General features: G+C 38.1%; 1 protein-coding gene across 1 annotated transcript; it reads left to right on the top strand.

Moving 5' to 3' along the window:
- The first annotated feature begins 2,966 nt into the window (after positions 1 to 2,966).
- LOC147638227 (uncharacterized) lies at positions 2,967 to 3,963 on the top strand. Its single transcript, XM_086798756.1, has 2 exons — positions 2,967 to 3,065; positions 3,592 to 3,963. The coding sequence occupies exons 1-2, from the start codon at positions 2,967 to 2,969 to the stop codon at positions 3,961 to 3,963; spliced, it is 471 nt and encodes a 156-aa protein (XP_086654882.1).
- Positions 3,964 to 19,657: the final 15,694 nt, after the last annotated feature.

Below are 19,657 nucleotides of genomic sequence, written 5' to 3'. Positions count from 1 at the left end.
AGAAACCCAGTTTTTCATGCTCGCACAAAGCACATTGAGGTGCATTATCACTATGTCAGGGAGAGACTCTCAGCAGGAGAGATCAGCTTGGCCTATGTGCCAACATAGGACAACCTCGCCGATCTTTTCATAAAGGCGCTTCCTCGTGAGAAGTTCGAAGCTTTCTGCAAAGCTTTGGGCTTGCTCCCCTTTGTGGACTGATCTACTTCGGGCATGGCACTCCCCTATATATGAGTGCCAGCTCTCGTTCACACCATCACTCCCAAGGGGGATTTGTTGCCATATATATATAGGCAGTGATGTGTGTGAACACACTTAGGACCGCCAGGGCACTTTTTCCCTCTTTAGGAGGTTTTTTCCCCCGCCTTGTATATATGCCCATCCTTCTAGGGCTAACTTATCTTTTGTACATTGACACAATCTAATACATTGTGTGTTGTGTGCATTCTTGCTTGTTCTTCTCCAAGCTTTGTGTGCTTTCCTGCAACCCTAATTCCAACATTGAGGTGTACAGGTGTAAGAACCTCTTCTTTTGATCTTATAATTATTCCCCTCTCTGAAATAAAAGAAAGATCATGTTTTACCTTGTTTTGGCCTAGAGAGAGAAAATATCTAGAGAGAGGAGATAATTCAAAATTGAGATATTTTTGGATATAAAAATCCTCCCAGTGTTTAAAATGATTTTCCCTGAAACAGAAATTCAAAAAGAACTTTCCAATGTGCAATTGGAATTAATTAAAAATAGGTAAAAAGAACCTTATCCTTAGGGTCCAGATTTTTTTAAAATTTTGAATTAAGGTTCCTATGGACCAATAAGATTAATCCAAATGTAGGGAGGAGATAAATTGAAGAATAAAAGAAAATCCCCCGAAAATGAGTAAATGCTCACATAAGATGAAGAGTTGACTAAGGATAAGGTTTATTAGTTAAAAAAGAAGAGATATTTAGAGGAAACGATGCATTTTTGACACCTCAGTATGGGGAATTTCCCTCATGAAGGAGTTGCCTATTTTACATGTGTGGATGAGTTTTAAACTCACAAATAATGAGATATTTTCATCTCTCCTCTCCCCTGTTTCAACTAGATCCAAAAAGTAAGCTAAACTGACCTAAAAATGGTCAAAAAGTGACCAAACTGATCTCAAAAATTCTAGAATCAGTTTGCTTGGTTAGAGGCTCACTTTTTCCTATAAATAGAAGTCTCCCCCTTTGTAAAAGCTTAATGGTGTTTATGCACTGTTACTCTGCTTCTGTCCTGAGCCATTAAACATTGAATTTCTTGATAATTCAATTGTTTTTTGGTCTAATCCTCTCCAAGTGAATTTGGTGGCCACTCTTGCTGCAAACAAGAGTAGAACCCTCAATCCCTCAAGCCAAAGAAAAGCTTACAAGCTCCATGTAAGCTTAATTCTTACTTATTGTGAATTTTTAAATCTATGGTTTTCTTAAATTTTATGCTTTGTAACTGTTGAATTAAAATCTGATGCTATGCCTTGATGGAAAGGCCACCCCCTTCTCTTCTTTACAATTCAGCCCTTCTCAATCCTAGAAAGTTTAATTAAAAGATTGATTAAACTCTTTTCATTATTTACTCTCTTGATTTTTAGAAAATGGAGTAGATTAGAGATATTAGAATTCAAATTGGATTAGTTCAAGTCATAAATTGAATGATAAAATTGAAAAATGGTCAACCATACAAAGGAGGTTATGGCAAAATTTTCTTAAATTTTGTGGAACTAAAGTTTATCATTAGGTTATTCTAAAAGAGTAATTCTCTCCATTTGTGCATTCTAAAAGATATATTTTTATTTCAAAAGTGTCATTCTCTTTAAAATTGAATTTATGCACAGGAAGGTGCATAAAAGATTTATTTTTATTTCAAAAGTGTCATTCTCTTTAAAATTGAATTTATGCACAGGAAGGTGCATAAAAGATTTATTTTTATTTCAAAAGTGTCATTCTCTTTAAAATTGAATTTATGCATAGAAAGATGCATAAAGGATTTAATTTTATTTCAAAAGTGTTATTTTTCTTAAAATTAAATTATGCATAAATAGATGTGTAAAGAATCTTTATATAAAAAATTAGAATCCTCTTAAATTCTATGTTTAAATTCTGTGAATAGAAGTAATGAGAATATGAGGTGAATAGATGTGATGAGATAAGATGTGAATCAGATAGATGATGATTGGATGGATGGATGTGATGTGAATTAGATAGATGTGAATGAATGGATGGATGGGTGTGATGTGAATTAGATAGATGTGAATGAATGGATGAATGTGATGTGAATAGAGGTGATGAGAATGTGAGGTGAATAGATGTGAGATGTGATGTGAATCAGATAGATGGAAATGAATCGATGGATGTGATGTGAATAGAGATGATGAGATGTGAGGTGAATAGATGTAATGAGATGTGATGTGAATCAGATAGATGGGAATGAAGGAATGGATAGATGTGATGTGATGTGAATAGAGATGATGAGAATGTGAGGAGAATAGATGTAATGAGATGTGATGTGAATCAGATAGATCGGAATGAATGGATGGATGGATGTGATGTGAATAGAGGTGAATAGAGGTGATGAGATATGAGGTGAATAGATGTGATGAGATGTGATGTGAATTAGATAAATGTGAATGAATGGATGAGATGTGATGTCATGTGAATCAGAATGTAAATGAATGATATGAGATGTGAGTGAATGTGTATGTGAAGAATGGATGTGAATGAGTATGTGAATTGCTGCCCCTCCTCTCCCTCCTACCGAGGATCAGAGGAAATGGGACTCAAAAGATGCACAGGCACTTTCTTTGATTGCCTTGTTAGTGAAAAGGGCAATTATTCCGCACATTCGATCTTGTAAGACCTCAAAATCAGCATGGGATGCACTTGAGCGTATGTTTGCAGCACGCAATGAGGCTAGGATATCCTATGTTTGTAGAGAGTTGGCCAATGTGACCATGGATGAAGGTGATAGCATGACAGAGCACCTTACTCACATACAAGATTTGCGTGAGCAGCTACTCAATGTTGATGAGGTTATTCAGGATGCTGAATTGGTAAACATCACACTGAACTCTTTTCCAGAGTCATATCTTGGTTTCCACACCTATTTGATGTTGTCTTTGAGGGGGGGGGGGCAGCAGCCCCTTACATTTGTGGAGTTGGAAGGCCTCTTGCTGCAAGAGGAATAGACTCGGAAGAATGTGGCATTGCGTTCAGGTGATGTGGCTATGCTTTCCAAGTTCAAAGGCAAAGGAAAGGTCAAGCAAAATGTAAAAAATTAGCAAAAGGGTGATGCCAGACAGCCATCAAATAAGGTTGTCCAAGACACAGAAAAGACTAAAAAGAAGGGGAGAGGCCATTATTGCAAGAAGCCCGGTCACTATATCGATGAATGCAGAAAGAGATTGGCCAAAGAGAAGAAAATAAACTCCGGCTTGGCTGTCCAAGAAACATCAGCCCAGCAAATCTACTGATGATGATACTTCAGCCAACTTTGTAGAGGAGGACTATGCATTTCTCACATGCAATTATGATTCTTCAATGGTGGCTGATTCAGCATTTAATGCTGCTGAAATGCAGCAAACATGGTATTTTGATAGTGGGGCATCAAAGCACATCACTTCCAGGAAGTGTTTGTTTACCTCTTTGCATTCAGCCCTTGCTGGGAAGCGTGTTACATGTGCGAACAGCAGCAGTTATGATTTATGTGGCATTGGGATAGTCACTATTACTGCTGCAGATGGTTGTGATTTCATGCTTCTAGATGTCTTGTTTGTACCTGCTGGCATTACAAAGAACTTGTTGTCTATCTCTGCTTTTAATAAACATGGCTTTCAGGTCATCTTTGAGGATGACAAATGCATTGTTAGAGACAGAGAGATGGATTATGCACTTAGGCTGTCCGGCACCCTGCATAAGGGTCTACTTTTGTTGGATACATATGACAGATAGTCTCATGATGCTTTAGCAGTCACTATGCTTTCGCCCGCTATGCAAAATGCGGAGCTATGGCATGCCCGCTATGGACACATGAGCTTTGGGAGTTTGATGACCCTTTAGAGGTGTCATATTGTAGATGCATTGCCTCCAGTGGAGACCCCACCTCCTCATGCATGTGAGGGATGTATTTTGGGCAAGATGCATAGGTTTGCCTTCAAAAAGGATGGTGCAGTGATGTGTGCTATCCGATGAGGTTTGTGGTCCCATGAGGACACGTGCACTTGGTCATCAGTACTTTGTTACATTTATTGATGACTACTCTCGGTATACATGGGTGTATGGGCTGAAGGCAAAATCCGATGTGTTCATGCATTTCAAACATCTTGTTGCAAAGCTTGAAGCTGAAACTGACTTAAAAGTGTAGACACTTCGCAAAGATAGAGGGGGGGAGTACATGTCTCGTGCTTTTGAGACATATTTGCTTGATCATGGCATTACGCATCAAGCCATTGTTAGAATGACTCCTCAGCAATATGGTGTTGCTGAAAGGAAGAATCGGACTCTTATGGAGATGACTTGTTGTATGCTAAAAAGCAAGGGGCTACCTCATAAATTTTGGCTAGAAGGCCTTCAGTGTGCAAATCATGTGTTGAATCATGCACCCACTAAGGCACTGAAGACGATCACACCGTTCGAAGCTTGGCATGGCAAGAAACCCAAAGTAGACTACTTTCAGGTGTTTGGTTGCATAGCCTATGCACATGTTCTGAAAGAGCTTCGTGGGAAGCTTGATGACAAGGCTATAAAATGCATATTTATTGGCTACAATTCGGAGAGCAAGGGCTATCGCTTGTATGACCCATGCACGAAGAAAGTCTTTGTCAGTAGGGATGTCCTATTTGCTGAAAATGCTCCATTTTCACATGATTAGTTTCAAATGCCAGCCATCCATGACATTGGTGATGTCTTTGAGGGTCTTTTACCACTTACTTTGGAGTCTGTGCCTGTTGTAAATGGCAGGACAGACTTAATACAACAAGCTATTGTTGCTGCACCATATGCTCCCAAACAGCAGGGTATCAGTGATGGTTTGCCACCACATGCAGTGGAAGAAGTAGTACAGCATGAAAGGGCTACTGTAAATGCAGCCAAAACAATCCCAAGATGGCTGTTACAGACTCTCTACGAGAATAAAATGGATGCTCCTATACCTCAACGCACTAGAAGGGCTGCCAGAAATGCAGCAAATGATGCAGGGGGCACATTTGATTGATTTTACGGAAGTAGATGATTGTGATGAGCATGTGTTTATGAGCTCACTATTGGATGATGATGAGCCTACTTCCTTGGATGAAGCTTAGCAAGATGTACATTGGATGCAGGATGCAGGCCATGCACGATGAGTTAGACTCTATTGCCACTAACTCTACATGGGATCTTGTGGATTTACCACCTGGCAAGAAGGCCATTGGCACAAAATGGGTTTTTAAACTCAAACGCAAGGCTGATGGTACAATTGACAGGTACAAAGCACGGTTGGTAGCAAAAGGCTATGCACAGAAGAAGGGCATAGATTATGAAGAAACTTTTGCTCCTACATCCCGTATGAGTATGGTGATAGCCTGGTTGCACAGATTGTTGATAGCCTGGTTGTGCAGATTGTTGGTAGCCTGGTTGCGCAGATTGTTGGTTGATCTACATTTACCATTGGAGGGTCCTACACCCATTCTTTCTGATAGTCAGAGTGCTATTGCAGTAGCACGAAATCCTATGTTTCATGCTCGCATGAAACACATAGAGGTGCATTACCATTATGTGAGAGAGAGATGCTATGCAGGAGAGATCAGCTTGATGTATGTACCCACACAGAAAAATGTTCCAGACATTTTCACCAAGGCACTACCATGCGAGAAGTTTGAGGCTTTTCGAAAGTCCTTAAACTTGTTACCCTTTGGTGATTGATCATCCTTGTACTTCATCACATTGGCACTGTAGGGGGGTGTTAGAATTTGTCAATTCTATGGGCAGCGCCGCCCAATGTAATTTGTGTGGTGTGGACACTTATTAAAGTGTCAATGTAAGGTGTGTACACCTAGTGTCTTAGAAACTTAAAGTAGTGACACTAGGCTCTAGAGTAAAATAAACCTAACTCTAGTTAGTTGGTGGAAGGCTGGTTAGGTCAACCCTTGAACTAAACATAAGTTGTACTTTCACTCTATCTTTCATACTAGCAAGTACACTCTACTCTTTTTGCTTCAGCTCACTCTCTTGCTGTCATTGTCTCTTCTCTCTCTCTCCATAGCTGGTTGCCATTTTCCAACAAAGGAGAGGATGGTTGGCATCATGTTGGAATTTCTCTCCATGGTAGAAATAGACAAGGCTAAAATGAAGAGACAAAGATAACAACTCAACGACAATATTATGCATATAGATTACAAATAAGGGAAGATACAAATGGATACCTTCCATGCGGTGTGGTCGAATTTTGCAATAGTACATTGTTGATGTATATAGCAACATGGAAGAATCAAGATTAGTATGGATACGCAATAATAAACAAGTGTTGCATGTGGAAGTATATCAAGGGCTTGCGGATATGGTTAATATAAGAGGTGGGGCCAATAGAGCCTCTGGTGGCATTATTGGATGTAGGATAGTTCTACCATCTACATATACTAGGAGGCCTCAATATATGCATCAATTGTATTAGGATTCAATGGCAATCGTTATAGGAAGATGGGTAAACCTAACCTCTTTATTGCCTTTTTTTTTGTAATCCTAAGTGGGATGAAATAAGCAATGTTTTACTACCCGGTCAGTTGCCCAAGATCAACCTAAGTTGGTTGCACAGGTCTTCTATGAGAAACATAAGGATATGATGCACTTATTATGAAAAAAACATTATTTGGGAGGGTAGTGGATTTATTTCCACAATTGAATTTCAAAAAAGAGGTTTGCCACATGCACATATATTATTACTATTGAAAAATGGATGTAAACCGATTGAGATTACTCATTATGATAAGTTGGCATATTCTTAACTTCCTAATAAGGTGATGTTTCCTAAGTTGCACAACATAATCAGTCATTGTAATGCCCATGGATCATGTGGGGAACTAAATATGCGCTCTCCTTGCATGGTTAATGGGAGTTATATCCTTGAAAGTTTTCTCAGACCACTATTGTTGATGACAATGGATCCAATTTTGCAAGTGGGTGTGGAATAAATCTTCATGGACTGAAAGAAAAAGGGAAAATATTATTGGGTGTATGTATAATGTTAGCCCGACTACTACATGTGAGCAATACTACTTACACATGCTACTCACAATGTTTGGGTCTTTATTTCTAGGATAACATTTATACTATCTATGCTTCAATTACCTTTTTACATGAGAAGGAGACAATTTACTGTGAGGCTAGCTTTTGGTATGTCAATAAATAAATCCTAAGGATAAAAATTGAGTGTGTTGGGACTATATTTGGTCACACAGATATTCACACATAGACAATTGTATGTTACTATCTCATGTGTTAAATCATTAGATGCAATGAAAGTGTGTGTAAACGATATTGTGGACCAGAGAAGTAGCATTGAAAGTATAAACAAAGTCTACAAAGCCAATGAAAGTGTGTGTAAAAGATATTGTGGACCACAGAAGTAGCATTGAAAGTATAAACAAAGTCTACAGAGCCAATGTTGTCTACAAACAAGTATTGCAAATAGCATCCAGATGATTGTATAACTATAATATATGCCCAAAAGGTAGAGAACGAGCTATTGATACAGCAACCTACAAATAAAAGAGACTACAAATAAAAGAGACTACATTCATAGATATCTTTGTATCAATCAAGTAAGCACTTAGAAGGACAATGTTTGCAAAGATGTGACAAGTGCAATCTATGTGGTCTTTGAGTAAGTATGCATGCTTTCAAGTTGATTGATGCTTTCTTTAGAATGACTATTATGTTATTGTTATGTGAAGAGATGAAGTTGAATAGGGGTTGGATGGCAAACTTCTTTCAATTTATCTCCCACACTAGTGCTGTCATTGTCGATAATATTGAATTGATATATATAAATGTACTGAAATTGTGCGGATAACATGGTTGACATTGAGGTAAAGTCACCATGCATATCCAGAAGTATGGAGTGCCCAAGTTCCTACTCAAGTGGTGGTTCAAATTATTAAGATAGTTGTAGGGGCACGGTGAGTTCAAGTTTGTCTTTATAACATTAGAATAATTCTTTAGTTTTGTAATGGAATATATTGAAGTTCGTTGCAGAAATATACCAAATATACTAGTTTTCGCTATGGCTCTCTTTAAGCCTAGAATTAATGAGATGATGAGCGGCTACTTAATTGTCTTGGGTATTACTTGATTAATGTTGTAAGGATTCATAGACAACAACAAATATTTCATTTTCATGTGACACACTTAGGTCTCTCTCCTCTTCGTGGCTAGCAAGTGGGGAGCCGTGGAGTTTATAAGCATATTAGATTTATCTTCTTAACTACAAGGCCATCTTAATCAAGAAGCAATGCCAAAAAACAAAATGGTACATTAGCTTTTTTGTCATTATAAAACAAAAGCTATCATGAGGCTTTATTGTTCTACCATCTCCAAGTAAGCCCTTCACAGAATTTTTTTGCCTCATCTCACCCTTGTGGGTAGAGTGTCCTTAGCTTCTCCCCCTCGGTGTGAATAGACTTAAGGGAGGACTCCCCCTTCTCTCCCTCTAGGTGCAGCCTTCTTCCTTGAAAATCCAATTTACGGACACCTTCCCCCCCACCTCCCACCCCCTATTAGCGGTGACTCTAGTAAGGGCTTTTTGGCTCTTAGAGGTGGTTCCCACACCTAGGAGTTTTTTGGCTCATAACTTGAGCAAACGAGCTTCGATTTGTGATCCGACTCTGAAGCATTCGATTCGCGCGGCGACGTGGGCTACAAGAAGGCATGCAGAATGGCTCCTTCACAAAAGTGCCAAAATATCACCTCAAGAGACGTGCACAACAATGAGCCTAGAGAGGTTGCTCCAGATGCGGCCCCACTCTCCCCTTGGGATCCCCATAAGGAATTAATGGCCAGGTTAGCTTGTTCATCATTTAAAAAGAGATTTTTTGATTAATCTTTAATGTTAACTTTAAGAAATTAAGAAAGAAGATAAGATTGTTTTAAAGGTTTATCACATCAATTCTATTAGCTAGGTAAAGAGAAGTAAATTGTGTGGTTCTTGTTAACTTATGAACCAATTTATGTGCAGGTCAATGATGATGGTTCTGTATGGGGCTTTTGATCTACTTATTTTTGTCATTCTTTTTACTTTTTTGTGTTGATGATAGAGGATTTTATTGTCTGTGTATTATTTTATGGGATGGACTCTACTTTTCATGTTATCCTATCATGTGCTCATAATGAGAGCAAGAAGGTAACTAATATGAGACTATTTTTAACCTTCTTTATTTTATTCATGTTGTGGAATAGTTTTGTCACCACCACGTATATTAAGATTGTTCTTGCTAAATTTTTGAGAAGTTTAAGTAGTCGACAAAGGGAAGAAGGTATTCACCGTAGTCTTTTCTCATTTAATTTCATGGATTTCAATGATTTGGTACCTATGTGTGATTGGTGATATTGGTGTCTATTTGTGTTTTTATGTTTCATTAGGTGTATACTTCCCACCGAAGTCAAGACAAATCTCCTTGCGTGTGGATATGTATGCAAAGTGAGGTGATCTCTTAGTGGCAGAGGTTGCCAAAAATTAACTAGACTAGGGTTTTTGGGAAATAACTAGACTGGGTTGGAATGCTCTATGCCAAGTTTGGTACTTTCTTCACATGCTACTAGTTTCTTATGAGAAAAAACTTTATGAGTGGGGAGGTCCCACTAGTTTTATATTATCAATTCACTATTAGGTCTTTCTTTTAACCTTCACATAAGCAATTGCCCCTTGCTGTATGTATTGTGTTTTTTGGAATCTAACAGGAATCGTATCTCTCATGGGTTAGTTCTGCTTCTGACCTGGAAGGTACATGCATACCATAGCTTTTGCCCACGCACAGGTACCATTCCTTTTCCTTGACCCATGCAAGTCACTATACCAAAAATTATGTGAAATTATTGTTTTCTCAAGAAAGTGATGTTATCTATCATATTCTATGGTTTAGTTTAGAAATTGTTATCTTGATTAAGTTAAGAAGTACATGTGTATCTTCTCCCCGCCTTGATGCTAACCCCGTACATGTGTATCTTCTCCCTGCCTTGATGCTAACCCCGTTTTCGTGCTTGTGTAGCTGAGCGACGATGTTAGCAAGGCTCGGAGTCGACCCAAGGTATCCCTCATACCATTGGGAGAATGAGGTTTGCGGATGGAGGTGAGTATTGTGATGCTGCCTAGTTCTGCGGGCCCAAGCTAGTGCAGTGAATAAGCCCTCCATAGTGCGTAGACATCCCTCTGAGGGACGGGAGGATCAAGCAATGGAGCCTAAGAGGGTGACAGGTTGGCTTGAGTCCTCGCCAGCTGGGTGACGATGAGGTGTATGGTTCCATAGGGATTGCCCAGTCTATAGAGGCTGGAAGGCTGAATTCTAGATCATTGGCAGAATAAAGTAAAGAGCCTAGATTTGGCTATGAATAATTTTGAACATTGTATCTATTTTTTAATTATTAAATCCTTTATTTGTAAGCATTGTTGTATCATTGATAAAGATTGTTTAAACAAACAATGTGTAAGGCTATTAATTAAGGAACTTGTTTATTTATGCCAGCAGTGTGGTAGGATTAATTAGAAAACAAGTCGATGTGTGAGTTGGGTTATCCATCGATTCTTCCAAAACCGAACTCAGAAAAACTTCCCTTGCTCGGAAAGCACGGGCGATTCCTCCAGGATAACTTTTCTCTAATGTAGTCAAAAGCCTAAACTAACTAAACTGATCTGATCGAACCCGTAAGTCCCATAATCAGATCAGGGACAAGATTGTACTTGGATCATTGATACCAATGCTTTTCTCCTCATTGAGAGGCATAGCCATTAATTCTTTTCCATAGAACACACACACACACACACACACACACACACACACTCTCTCTCTCTCTCTCTCTCTCTCTCTCTCTCTCTCTCTCTCTCTCTCCCTCCCAAAAGTTGATCACAAAAAAATTGTGTAGATTGCTGACATGAACCAAAGGAATGAGCACATTTTAGATTAGCCACATAGGTTGTTTTCATTTGTCGCTCTACATATAAATGTATGAATATATATTTATGTTTTGTATAAATGTGTGTGTTATCATGGATTTACGTCAACCAAACGAAATACTTAAAAAATGGATTTTTGACACCTCACAATGGGAATTCCCCCCTCATGAAGGAGGCGCCTACTGCACATGTGTGGTGGAGTTTAAAATTATAAAAAATTGAGATATTTCATCTCTCCTCTCTCCTAATTCAAGTTTAGTTCCAAAAAGTAAGCTAAACTGACCTAAAAATGGTCAAAAATTGACCAAACTGATCTGGAAAATTCTAGAATCAGTTTGCTTGGTTAGGAGCTCACTTTTTCCTATAAATAGAAGCCTCCCCCCTTGTTGAAGCTTAATAGTGTTTTATGCACTATTACTCTACTCCTCCCAAGAGCCAAGAACTGTGAATTTCTTAATAATTCACCAGTTTTTGACCTTTCCCTCTTCTAAAGAATTGGTGGCCACTCTTGTTGCAAACAAGAGTAGATCCCTCCAACCATCAAGCCAAAGGAAAGCTCCCAGAATTCATGTAAGTTAGAAATCTTATATTTTTCTTTACTCTTTTAATGGTTTTTTAATTTTTGTTGCTGGAAAGGCTTTCCCCCTCTATCATTCTTAAAATCAGTCCTTCTTTATCCTAGTTAAGTAATCTAATTATTGAAATTAAACTTTTCATATTGTTTCTTTTTTAAAAGTGAAAATTGATTAGTTTAGAGTGCTTAAAACCAATTGGGAATAATTTTTAAGTAATTTTATGATAAAAAAATTTAAAAAATGGTCAGCCATACAAAGGAGGTTATGGCAAAATTTTCTAAAAATTTGTGAAATAAGTTTCATCTTTTATTATTCTAAAAGAATAATCCCTATCGTTTGTGTATTCTAAAAGTGTCATTTTCATTCTATGCATAGAAAAATGCATAGTAGAAATATATTTATTCTAAAAGTGTTATTTCCATTAGATTTAAATTCTATGCATAGAAAGATGCATATTGGTTATTTTTTTTATTATAAAAGAGTGATTTTCATTAGATATAAATTCTATGCATGGAAAGATGCATATTGGTTATTTTTATTATTATTATAAAAGAGTTATTTTCATTAGATATAAATTCTATGCATGGAAAGATGCATATTGGTTATTTTTTTAAATTACAAAAGTGTTACTTTGATCAATATTGATTTTTATGCATAAATAGATGCATAAAAGAATATTTTTTATTATAAAAGTTTTATTTTCATCAAAATGGATTTTTATGCATAAATAGATGCATAAAAGAATAATTTTTATTATAAAAGTGTTACTTTTTATGCATAAATAGATGCATAAAGGAATATATTTTTTATTATAAAAGTGATACTTTTATCAAAATGGATTTTTATGCATAAAAGAATATTTTTTGTTATAAAAGTGTTACTTTCATCATTATTGATTTTAAAAGAAATTTTTTTATTATAAAAGTGTTACTTTCATCATTATTGAGTTTTATGTATAAAATGATGCATAAAAGATTTTTTTTAATTATAAAATTTTTACTTTCATCATTATTGATTTTTATGCATAAAAGAATTTTTTATTATAAAAGTGTTACTTTCATCATTATTGATTTTTATGCATAAAATGATGCATAAAAGAATATTTTTTTATTATAAAAGTGTTACTTTCATCATTATTGATTTTTATGCATAAAATGATGCATAAAAGAATTTTTTTATTATAAAAGTGTTACTTTCATCATCATTATTGATTTTATGCATAAAATGATGCATAAAAGATTTTTTTTATTATAAAAGTGTTACTTTCATCATTATTGATTTTTTGCATAAAATGATGCATAAAAGAATTTTTTTATTATAAAAGTGTTACTTTCATCAAATTGGATTTTTATGCATAAATAGATGCATATAGAATTTTTATCACTACCCAATTGGCATCATGACCCTTGCTGGTATGTGGAAGTCCCGTAATGAAATCCATGGAAATACTTTCCCACTTTCTAGACGGAATATCCAAAGGATGTAATAACCCAGCAAATTTAAGGCATTCAGCCTTGTTTATCTGACATTGATGAAATCGGACCACATAAATCTGAATAAAATCTTTCATATTTGGCCAATAAAATGTCCTTCTAACTAAAGCCAAGGTACGTTGTATGCCAAGAGCGGTTGGCTCTTCATCTTATGTGAGTATTTACTCATTTTTGGGGGGATTTTCTTTATTTCTTCTATTTATCTTCTCCACACATTTGGATGAATCTGATTGGCCCCTCAAGACCTTAATTTAAAATTTTCAAAAAATCTGGACCCTTAGGATAAGGCCTCTTGAACAGATTATACTTGATTTCTAATGCACCTTTTGAAAATCTTTTTGAACTTTTGTTTTGGGGGAACTTGTTTTAATAAGAAGAGATATTTTTCCATCCAAAAATATTCAAAATTCGAATAATCTCTCTCTAGAATATTTTCTCTCTCTAGGCCAAGACAGGTAGAAACAAGATCTTTTAAATTTCTGAAGAGGGATTTGATTACAGGGGAAGATGCTGGACATCTTGAGAGGTTGGGGAGGAATCTTACATTCTCTCCCACACTTGAAAAACACGAGATGTCGTTATCTCGCAAACTGGAGTAATCCCGCAACAGTTCGGCTTCTTTCTCCCAGGTGGCATCTTCTTCAGAAGGATAGAACTTCCATTTGACCAATAATTCTCTTAAAATTCTATTCGTGAAAACCTTTTCTCGAACATCAAGGATTTCTTTAGGTTGGAGTTCCATCTGCCCTTGGGTTGAAGAAGTTAAGATTTCATCAAGCACATGATTCGGGCTTGGTACATACTTTTTAAGAAGGCTGACATGAAATACATTATGTACTTTGAGATGAGGAGGCAGAAGAAGCTCGTAGGCTAAGTCACCTACTTTCTTTGTAATCAGATATGGCCCACAATATCTAGGGGATAACTTCTTGTACTTCCCAAGAGATAGAGAACTTCTTTTGGAGCAAATGAAGACCATATCTGCTTCTTTGAATTTTTTGTCTGTCCTCTTCTTATCTGCATACTGCTTCTGTCTATCCTGGGTAGCTTTTATATCTTTGCGAATTGCCTGCATGTGCTGCTCCATGTCATCAAGCATCTATCTGGACATCTCGACCCTAATCAATGGGTCGGACCAAGTTAATGGAGTTAAGCAATCTTGTCCATACAGAGCTTTGAAAGGGCTCATCCCAATACTTCGGTGATAAGAAGCATTATAGGCGAACTCGACTAGGTGCAGATAGCTTAGCCACTTCTTGGGTTCCCTGCCACCACAGCATGACCGAAGTATACCTTCGATTACTTCGTTCACCCTTTCAATTTGACCATCGGTCTCAGGGTGGTAAGCTGTGTACTGAGATCCAAGAAAGTTCTTACTGCTTCAAAAAATGCAGTCCAGAATCTTGACGTGAATTTGGGATCTCGATCACTTACTATTCTTCTGCGTAGGCCATGCAATCTGAAGACTTCTTTGAGGAACACTCTGTCCACATCCACTGCAGTGTAGGTTTCTTTTACTGGAATCAGATGGGCAACTTTGGTTAGTCTATCAACTACCACAAAGATGGAGTTGTAACCTGATTGCACTGAAGGTAATCCAGTAATAAAATCCATACTGATACATTCCCACTTCATCTGGGGGATGTCTAATGGATGTAATTTCCTAGGCATTTTTACTCTCTCGGCCTTGACTTTTTGACAGCTCAAACATTGACGTACATGATTAAGCACATCCTTTTTTAGACCAAGCCAAAAGAAGCTTTTCTTCACAGACATGTAGGTTTTGATGAGACCTGGATGTCCTGCGAATAAGGCTGTCATGGGCTTCATTCAAAATTTGACCCTTAGTTCCCTCATCATTGGGAATGCATAGCCTATGATTATAATACATAATTCCATCATCCAGGCTGTACCCTTGAACTCGGTTCAACTCTTGTGGAGTTTTGCTTTCCTGCATAAGTAGGGTAGCAATAGGGCCAAAGAATCTATCCTACATGATCTTCTCTCTTGCTTCAATAATCAAAGGATTTGACACTACAGTAATTGCAAGCAAGGAGGCTTTTCTGCTGAGGGCATCTGCTACCACATTTTCTTTGCTTGGGCGGTACTTGATTTCAAAATCAAATTCCTACAGGGTTTGCATCCACCTTCTTTGGCGCATGTTGAGGTCCTTCTGAGTGAAGATCCACTTTAAGCTCTGATGATCTGTCATCAAAGTGAATCTTTGACCCAGTAGGTAATGTCTCCACAACTTCAGGGCATATACTACTGAAAGTAGTTCCAGGTCGTGGACATCATAATTCCTCTCATGCGTTTTGAGTTTTCGGGATTCATAGGCCACTGCATGACTTTCCTGCATGAGTGCACCTCCCAGGGCAAAACCACTGCATGACTTTCCTGCATGAGTGCACCTCCCAGGGCAAAACCACTGGCATCAGTTACTATCTCAAAGGGTAGAGAGAAATCTGGCAACTTCAAAACGGGATTGGTTACCAAGGCGATCTTTAGCTTATCAAAAGCACTCTGGCGCCTGGCAGACCATTGAAACGGAATATTCTTCTTGAGAAGATTTGTCAGGGGAGAAGCTATGAGAGCATACTTTGGTATGAAAATTCTATACCACAACCAGTTAATCCCAAGAATCCTTTGACTTCTTTCACTGTCTTTGGTTCAGGCTAATCTATAATTGCTTGTACTTTTGCGAAATCTGGAGAAATTCCATCTTTTGATACCAGAAAGCCCAAGTATTCAACATGGTCGGCAGAGAAAGTGCATTTGCTCTTTTTTGCAAAGAGTTGGTGCTTCCTTTGAATCTCAAGAACTTTTTTGACATGAGCTTCATGGTCAGCTCCATTCTTTGAGTAAATCAGAATATCATCAAAGAAAACAAGAACAAAATCATCCAAGTATTCTCTGAGAATGTCCTACATTAGGCGATTAAATGTAGCTGGGGCATTTGTCAATCCAAACGGCATGATAGTGAATTCATCAACAAGCCCATACCGAGTGTTGGCTGTCTTCGGGATATCTTGCTTATTTATCATGATCTGATAATATCCTAATTTGAGATCTATCTTTGTGAAGATCTAGGCTCCACTTAGCCTATCTAGAAGCTCATCAATTCTATGGATAGGATACTTATTCTTAACTGTCAGCAGATTGAGACCTCTGTAGTCCACACAGAGTCTTAGCGTTCCATCTTTCTTTTTCTGAAAGAGAACTGGCGCACCCTAAGGTGAAACACTGGGTCTTACAAACCCTTGTTCCAACATCTATCTAAGCTGTTCCTTGAGTTTGATGGCTTTAGAAATTGGCATTTTGTACATGTGCAAAGCTACTGGCTGAGCTCTGGGGGTCAATTCTATCACATAATCTACTTCCCAAATTGGGGGCATCTCTGTTAGCTCTGTTGGGAATAAATCATCATAATCACTCAACCATTCAGGTTCTTTAGCTTTTAACTTTGAGTCTACTGGATTCATTTTGACAAGATAAATGCGCTGCTTCTTTCTAAGTCCTTTTAGTAACTTAGAGGCTTTTACTAATTGTAAACTTGGGGATCCTGAAATTCCGGTTTCTTGAACCTTGTTTCCGTGAAGGTCATGGAAGAAAATGGTTCCATTATGATAGTGAATGTCAGCTTGATTTTTGTGGAGCCAATCCATTCCAAGGATCCCGTCGAAAACTCCCAAAGGTATAACTCTGAACTGACAGTCAGTTAAATTCCCATCTAGATTGAATTGAATACGATCTGTCTCAAGGTGAGTGAAAAGAGTCTTCCCACTTGCCAATTCAACTTGCATAGGTTTCACTGATTTCTGATCTAAGACTAGCTTACGCAAGCATCCAAGGGAAATGAAAGAATGAGTACTGCTTGAATCAATCAAAAGTTTAAAAGGCTTACCTTGATACTCAGCTAGAGTATGGATGATGGAGAATTGACGGTTTGGCCCTTGGTTTTCAATTGCAGCATAAATCTATCCTCTTTCCTCTTCCACTACTTTTGCAATTGTGACTACTCTCTGGCTGCAGTCTGAGAGGCAAAACTCTTTCTCTTTGGTTGCCCTAGTTCTGGGAAGGAGTTCTGAGGCTACTTTGGACGACAAAGGCAAATGGCTGAGTTGGAGTTCTCTTGGGATTTCCCTGATTTGGGTGAGATGGACCTTGATTTGATTGATAGGAAGGGGTTGGTCTTTGCACTCTCGGTCCTTGACTTCCCTGTCCCCTAGACATGGCAGGAGTCGGCAGTCTTTCAGCTGGTGACCAAAACCCTGGCATCCAAAACACCGGTTCTCACTTCTGAGCTCATCCCTCTGAAGAATCCTTGAAATAGGTGGGGCTCCTGAGAAAGTGTTATGGGGGAAGGGTCTTCCTTCACTTCTGAATCTTCCCGCATCCTGATTCTGAATTGGGCCTTGCTGCCTCTTTGGGGGAGGAAAGTTTGAAGTACTTCCCGGGGTTTGGAATCTTTTAAAGTTAGAGGGTGCAAGCTTTGGCGGGACCTTAACAACAAAGGCTTTGGCAAAGTCCTTTGCCATTCTTACTGCTTCGGCCATTGAGACAGGTTTGGCATTCTTTACTAAGGTGTCCAATGGCTTGTTCATTTCTCAAATGAACTTGGCCATCAGCTGCTCTTCATCCAACTGAGGGGAATATTTGAGGAGAAGGGCAAAAGCTTGATGGTACTCTTCAATTGTCCGGCTATCCTGCTTTAGTTCCAAGAACTCATTCATTTTAGTTTCAAGGAAGCCCGGAGGACAAAACCTCTTTCTAAGGTAAGCTTTAAGATCGGTCCAGGTCTGGGTATTCCAGTCGAGATGGTTAGTCTCATAGTGATTCCTCCAAGCGACCTTGGCCGTTTCCACAATCTTTAACCGGGCAAGGGCCATCTTGCTTCTCTCACTGTAGCCATTTACATCAAAGTATTCCTCCATAACCTCAATCCACTTTTTCACTACTTCACCTAACTGTTCCCCTTCACCCTTGAAGGGACCAGGTTGGGATCTGTGCAGGGCTTTTCGCGAACATTCGGATCTAACTCTTCGTCATCGGTTAGAGGATCCGGTTACCTTGCACGGGCCGCGCGCCTCATGACTCTGACAAAACGAGATTTTTGTTAACTTAACTTTGACAACAGATTTATGATTATTTAATTTTTATAATTTATTCTTTAAACAGATAATTATTTCATCATACATCATGAAACAAGATTTACTCTGATAATTTTACTAACCATATTCACAATCATGAAAACAATTTGGATTTTTTTTTTGCAAAACATCGTTTATTATCAAAAGTTTTTGATATATACATAGAGCATCACGGCTCCCAAAATCACTGCCTCAATCGTATTCGCATAAAGAAGCGAAACTGCGAAGGAGACATACCATGGTACACACGATTCATTATAGAAAGAGGTGCTGAGGTGCTGTAATTCTATTTCTAGGGTTAAAGCAGCTAAGAAGCCTAAAAACTCGGCATGAAGTTCTGAAGTTCCTGGGTGAATGATCAAAGAGTTGTACATGCTAAACAAGTCCTAGCCTTATCAAAATCATGGCTAAGGAAATATTTTGCCTGAGCCTCTGACGCTGACTGGTACTGACATTAATACATTATCCTCCACAGAACCACATATACCGATGTCACTCAAGAGGATTAAGAAAGTAAAGACTCTCAAAATGACGCGCGAGTCTCACTCTGCTTACTCGGGTTATAGCAGAGTTGATGAGGTGGTCGAATGCAAAGGCTATCATATCTTGACTCTGGGAGAGTTTAGGAATGCCAGATAGATTCGGGGTATCCATCTATAAATTTCCAAATCAATTTATGAGTTTTCAATTTTTTTGAAGTTCCTTCAGCATAGTATTAACAAGCGAAAACATTATTTCCCATATTTACTTTAAAATTTTTAAGCAATTTCTACTGCTATTAGGTAAATTTACAACAGCGCTCTGATACCAACTGTGAGATCCCACTACCCCCTTCACGCATCGGATTCCCGATTTGCTGGCACAGCGGAAGCAACTTCCTCTTGCGCGGGTTAGGGTTTCCCACTTGGGGCCTTACCCTCGAATGTCTGGGCGGCACGAGACTAAGCTGGTGGTCATTCCGAAAACCAAAACCGGGAAAATTTCCAATGCTTGGAAAGCGGGGACGATTCCACCATTTTGAATTTCTTAACGAATTTTTCTAACGAGGTCAAGACTGAACTAACCTTCATCTGAATAAACTGTATAGAAGAGAAACTATAACAGACTTAACTTGAAGGAATCAACGCATTTTTCCTAATTGAATTAGGCACAGCCGTTGATCTATTCATTTGAGAAGTCTTCAGGTTATTATTTAACTATTCGAGTTCTAAGCGTAATCTTATTAATCAATTTTATTATTATTAAAACTCTACTGATTCCAGCCTACCCCATCCGGCCCATGGGTTA

This window comes from Cibotium barometz, chromosome 5, assembly GCF_041138505.1.
Source record: "Cibotium barometz isolate CiBa-2024 chromosome 5, ASM4113850v1, whole genome shotgun sequence".
Taxonomy (NCBI): domain Eukaryota; kingdom Viridiplantae; phylum Streptophyta; class Polypodiopsida; order Cyatheales; family Cibotiaceae; genus Cibotium; species Cibotium barometz.
The sequence above is the reverse complement of the archived record's forward strand: the minus strand, read 5'-3'. Positions and strand labels throughout refer to the sequence as shown.

What these genes read in the sequence shown, in the direction of transcription:
- LOC147638227 (XM_086798756.1), top strand. Translation starts at nt 2,967, where the DNA reads ATGGATGAAGGTGATAGCATGACAGAGCACCTTACTCACATACAAGAT. An exon ending in TTATTCAGGATGCTGAATTG is followed by an intron (nt 3,066 to 3,591) that starts GTAAACATCACA and finishes GCTGAAATGCAG; the next exon opens with CAAACATGGTATTTTGATAG.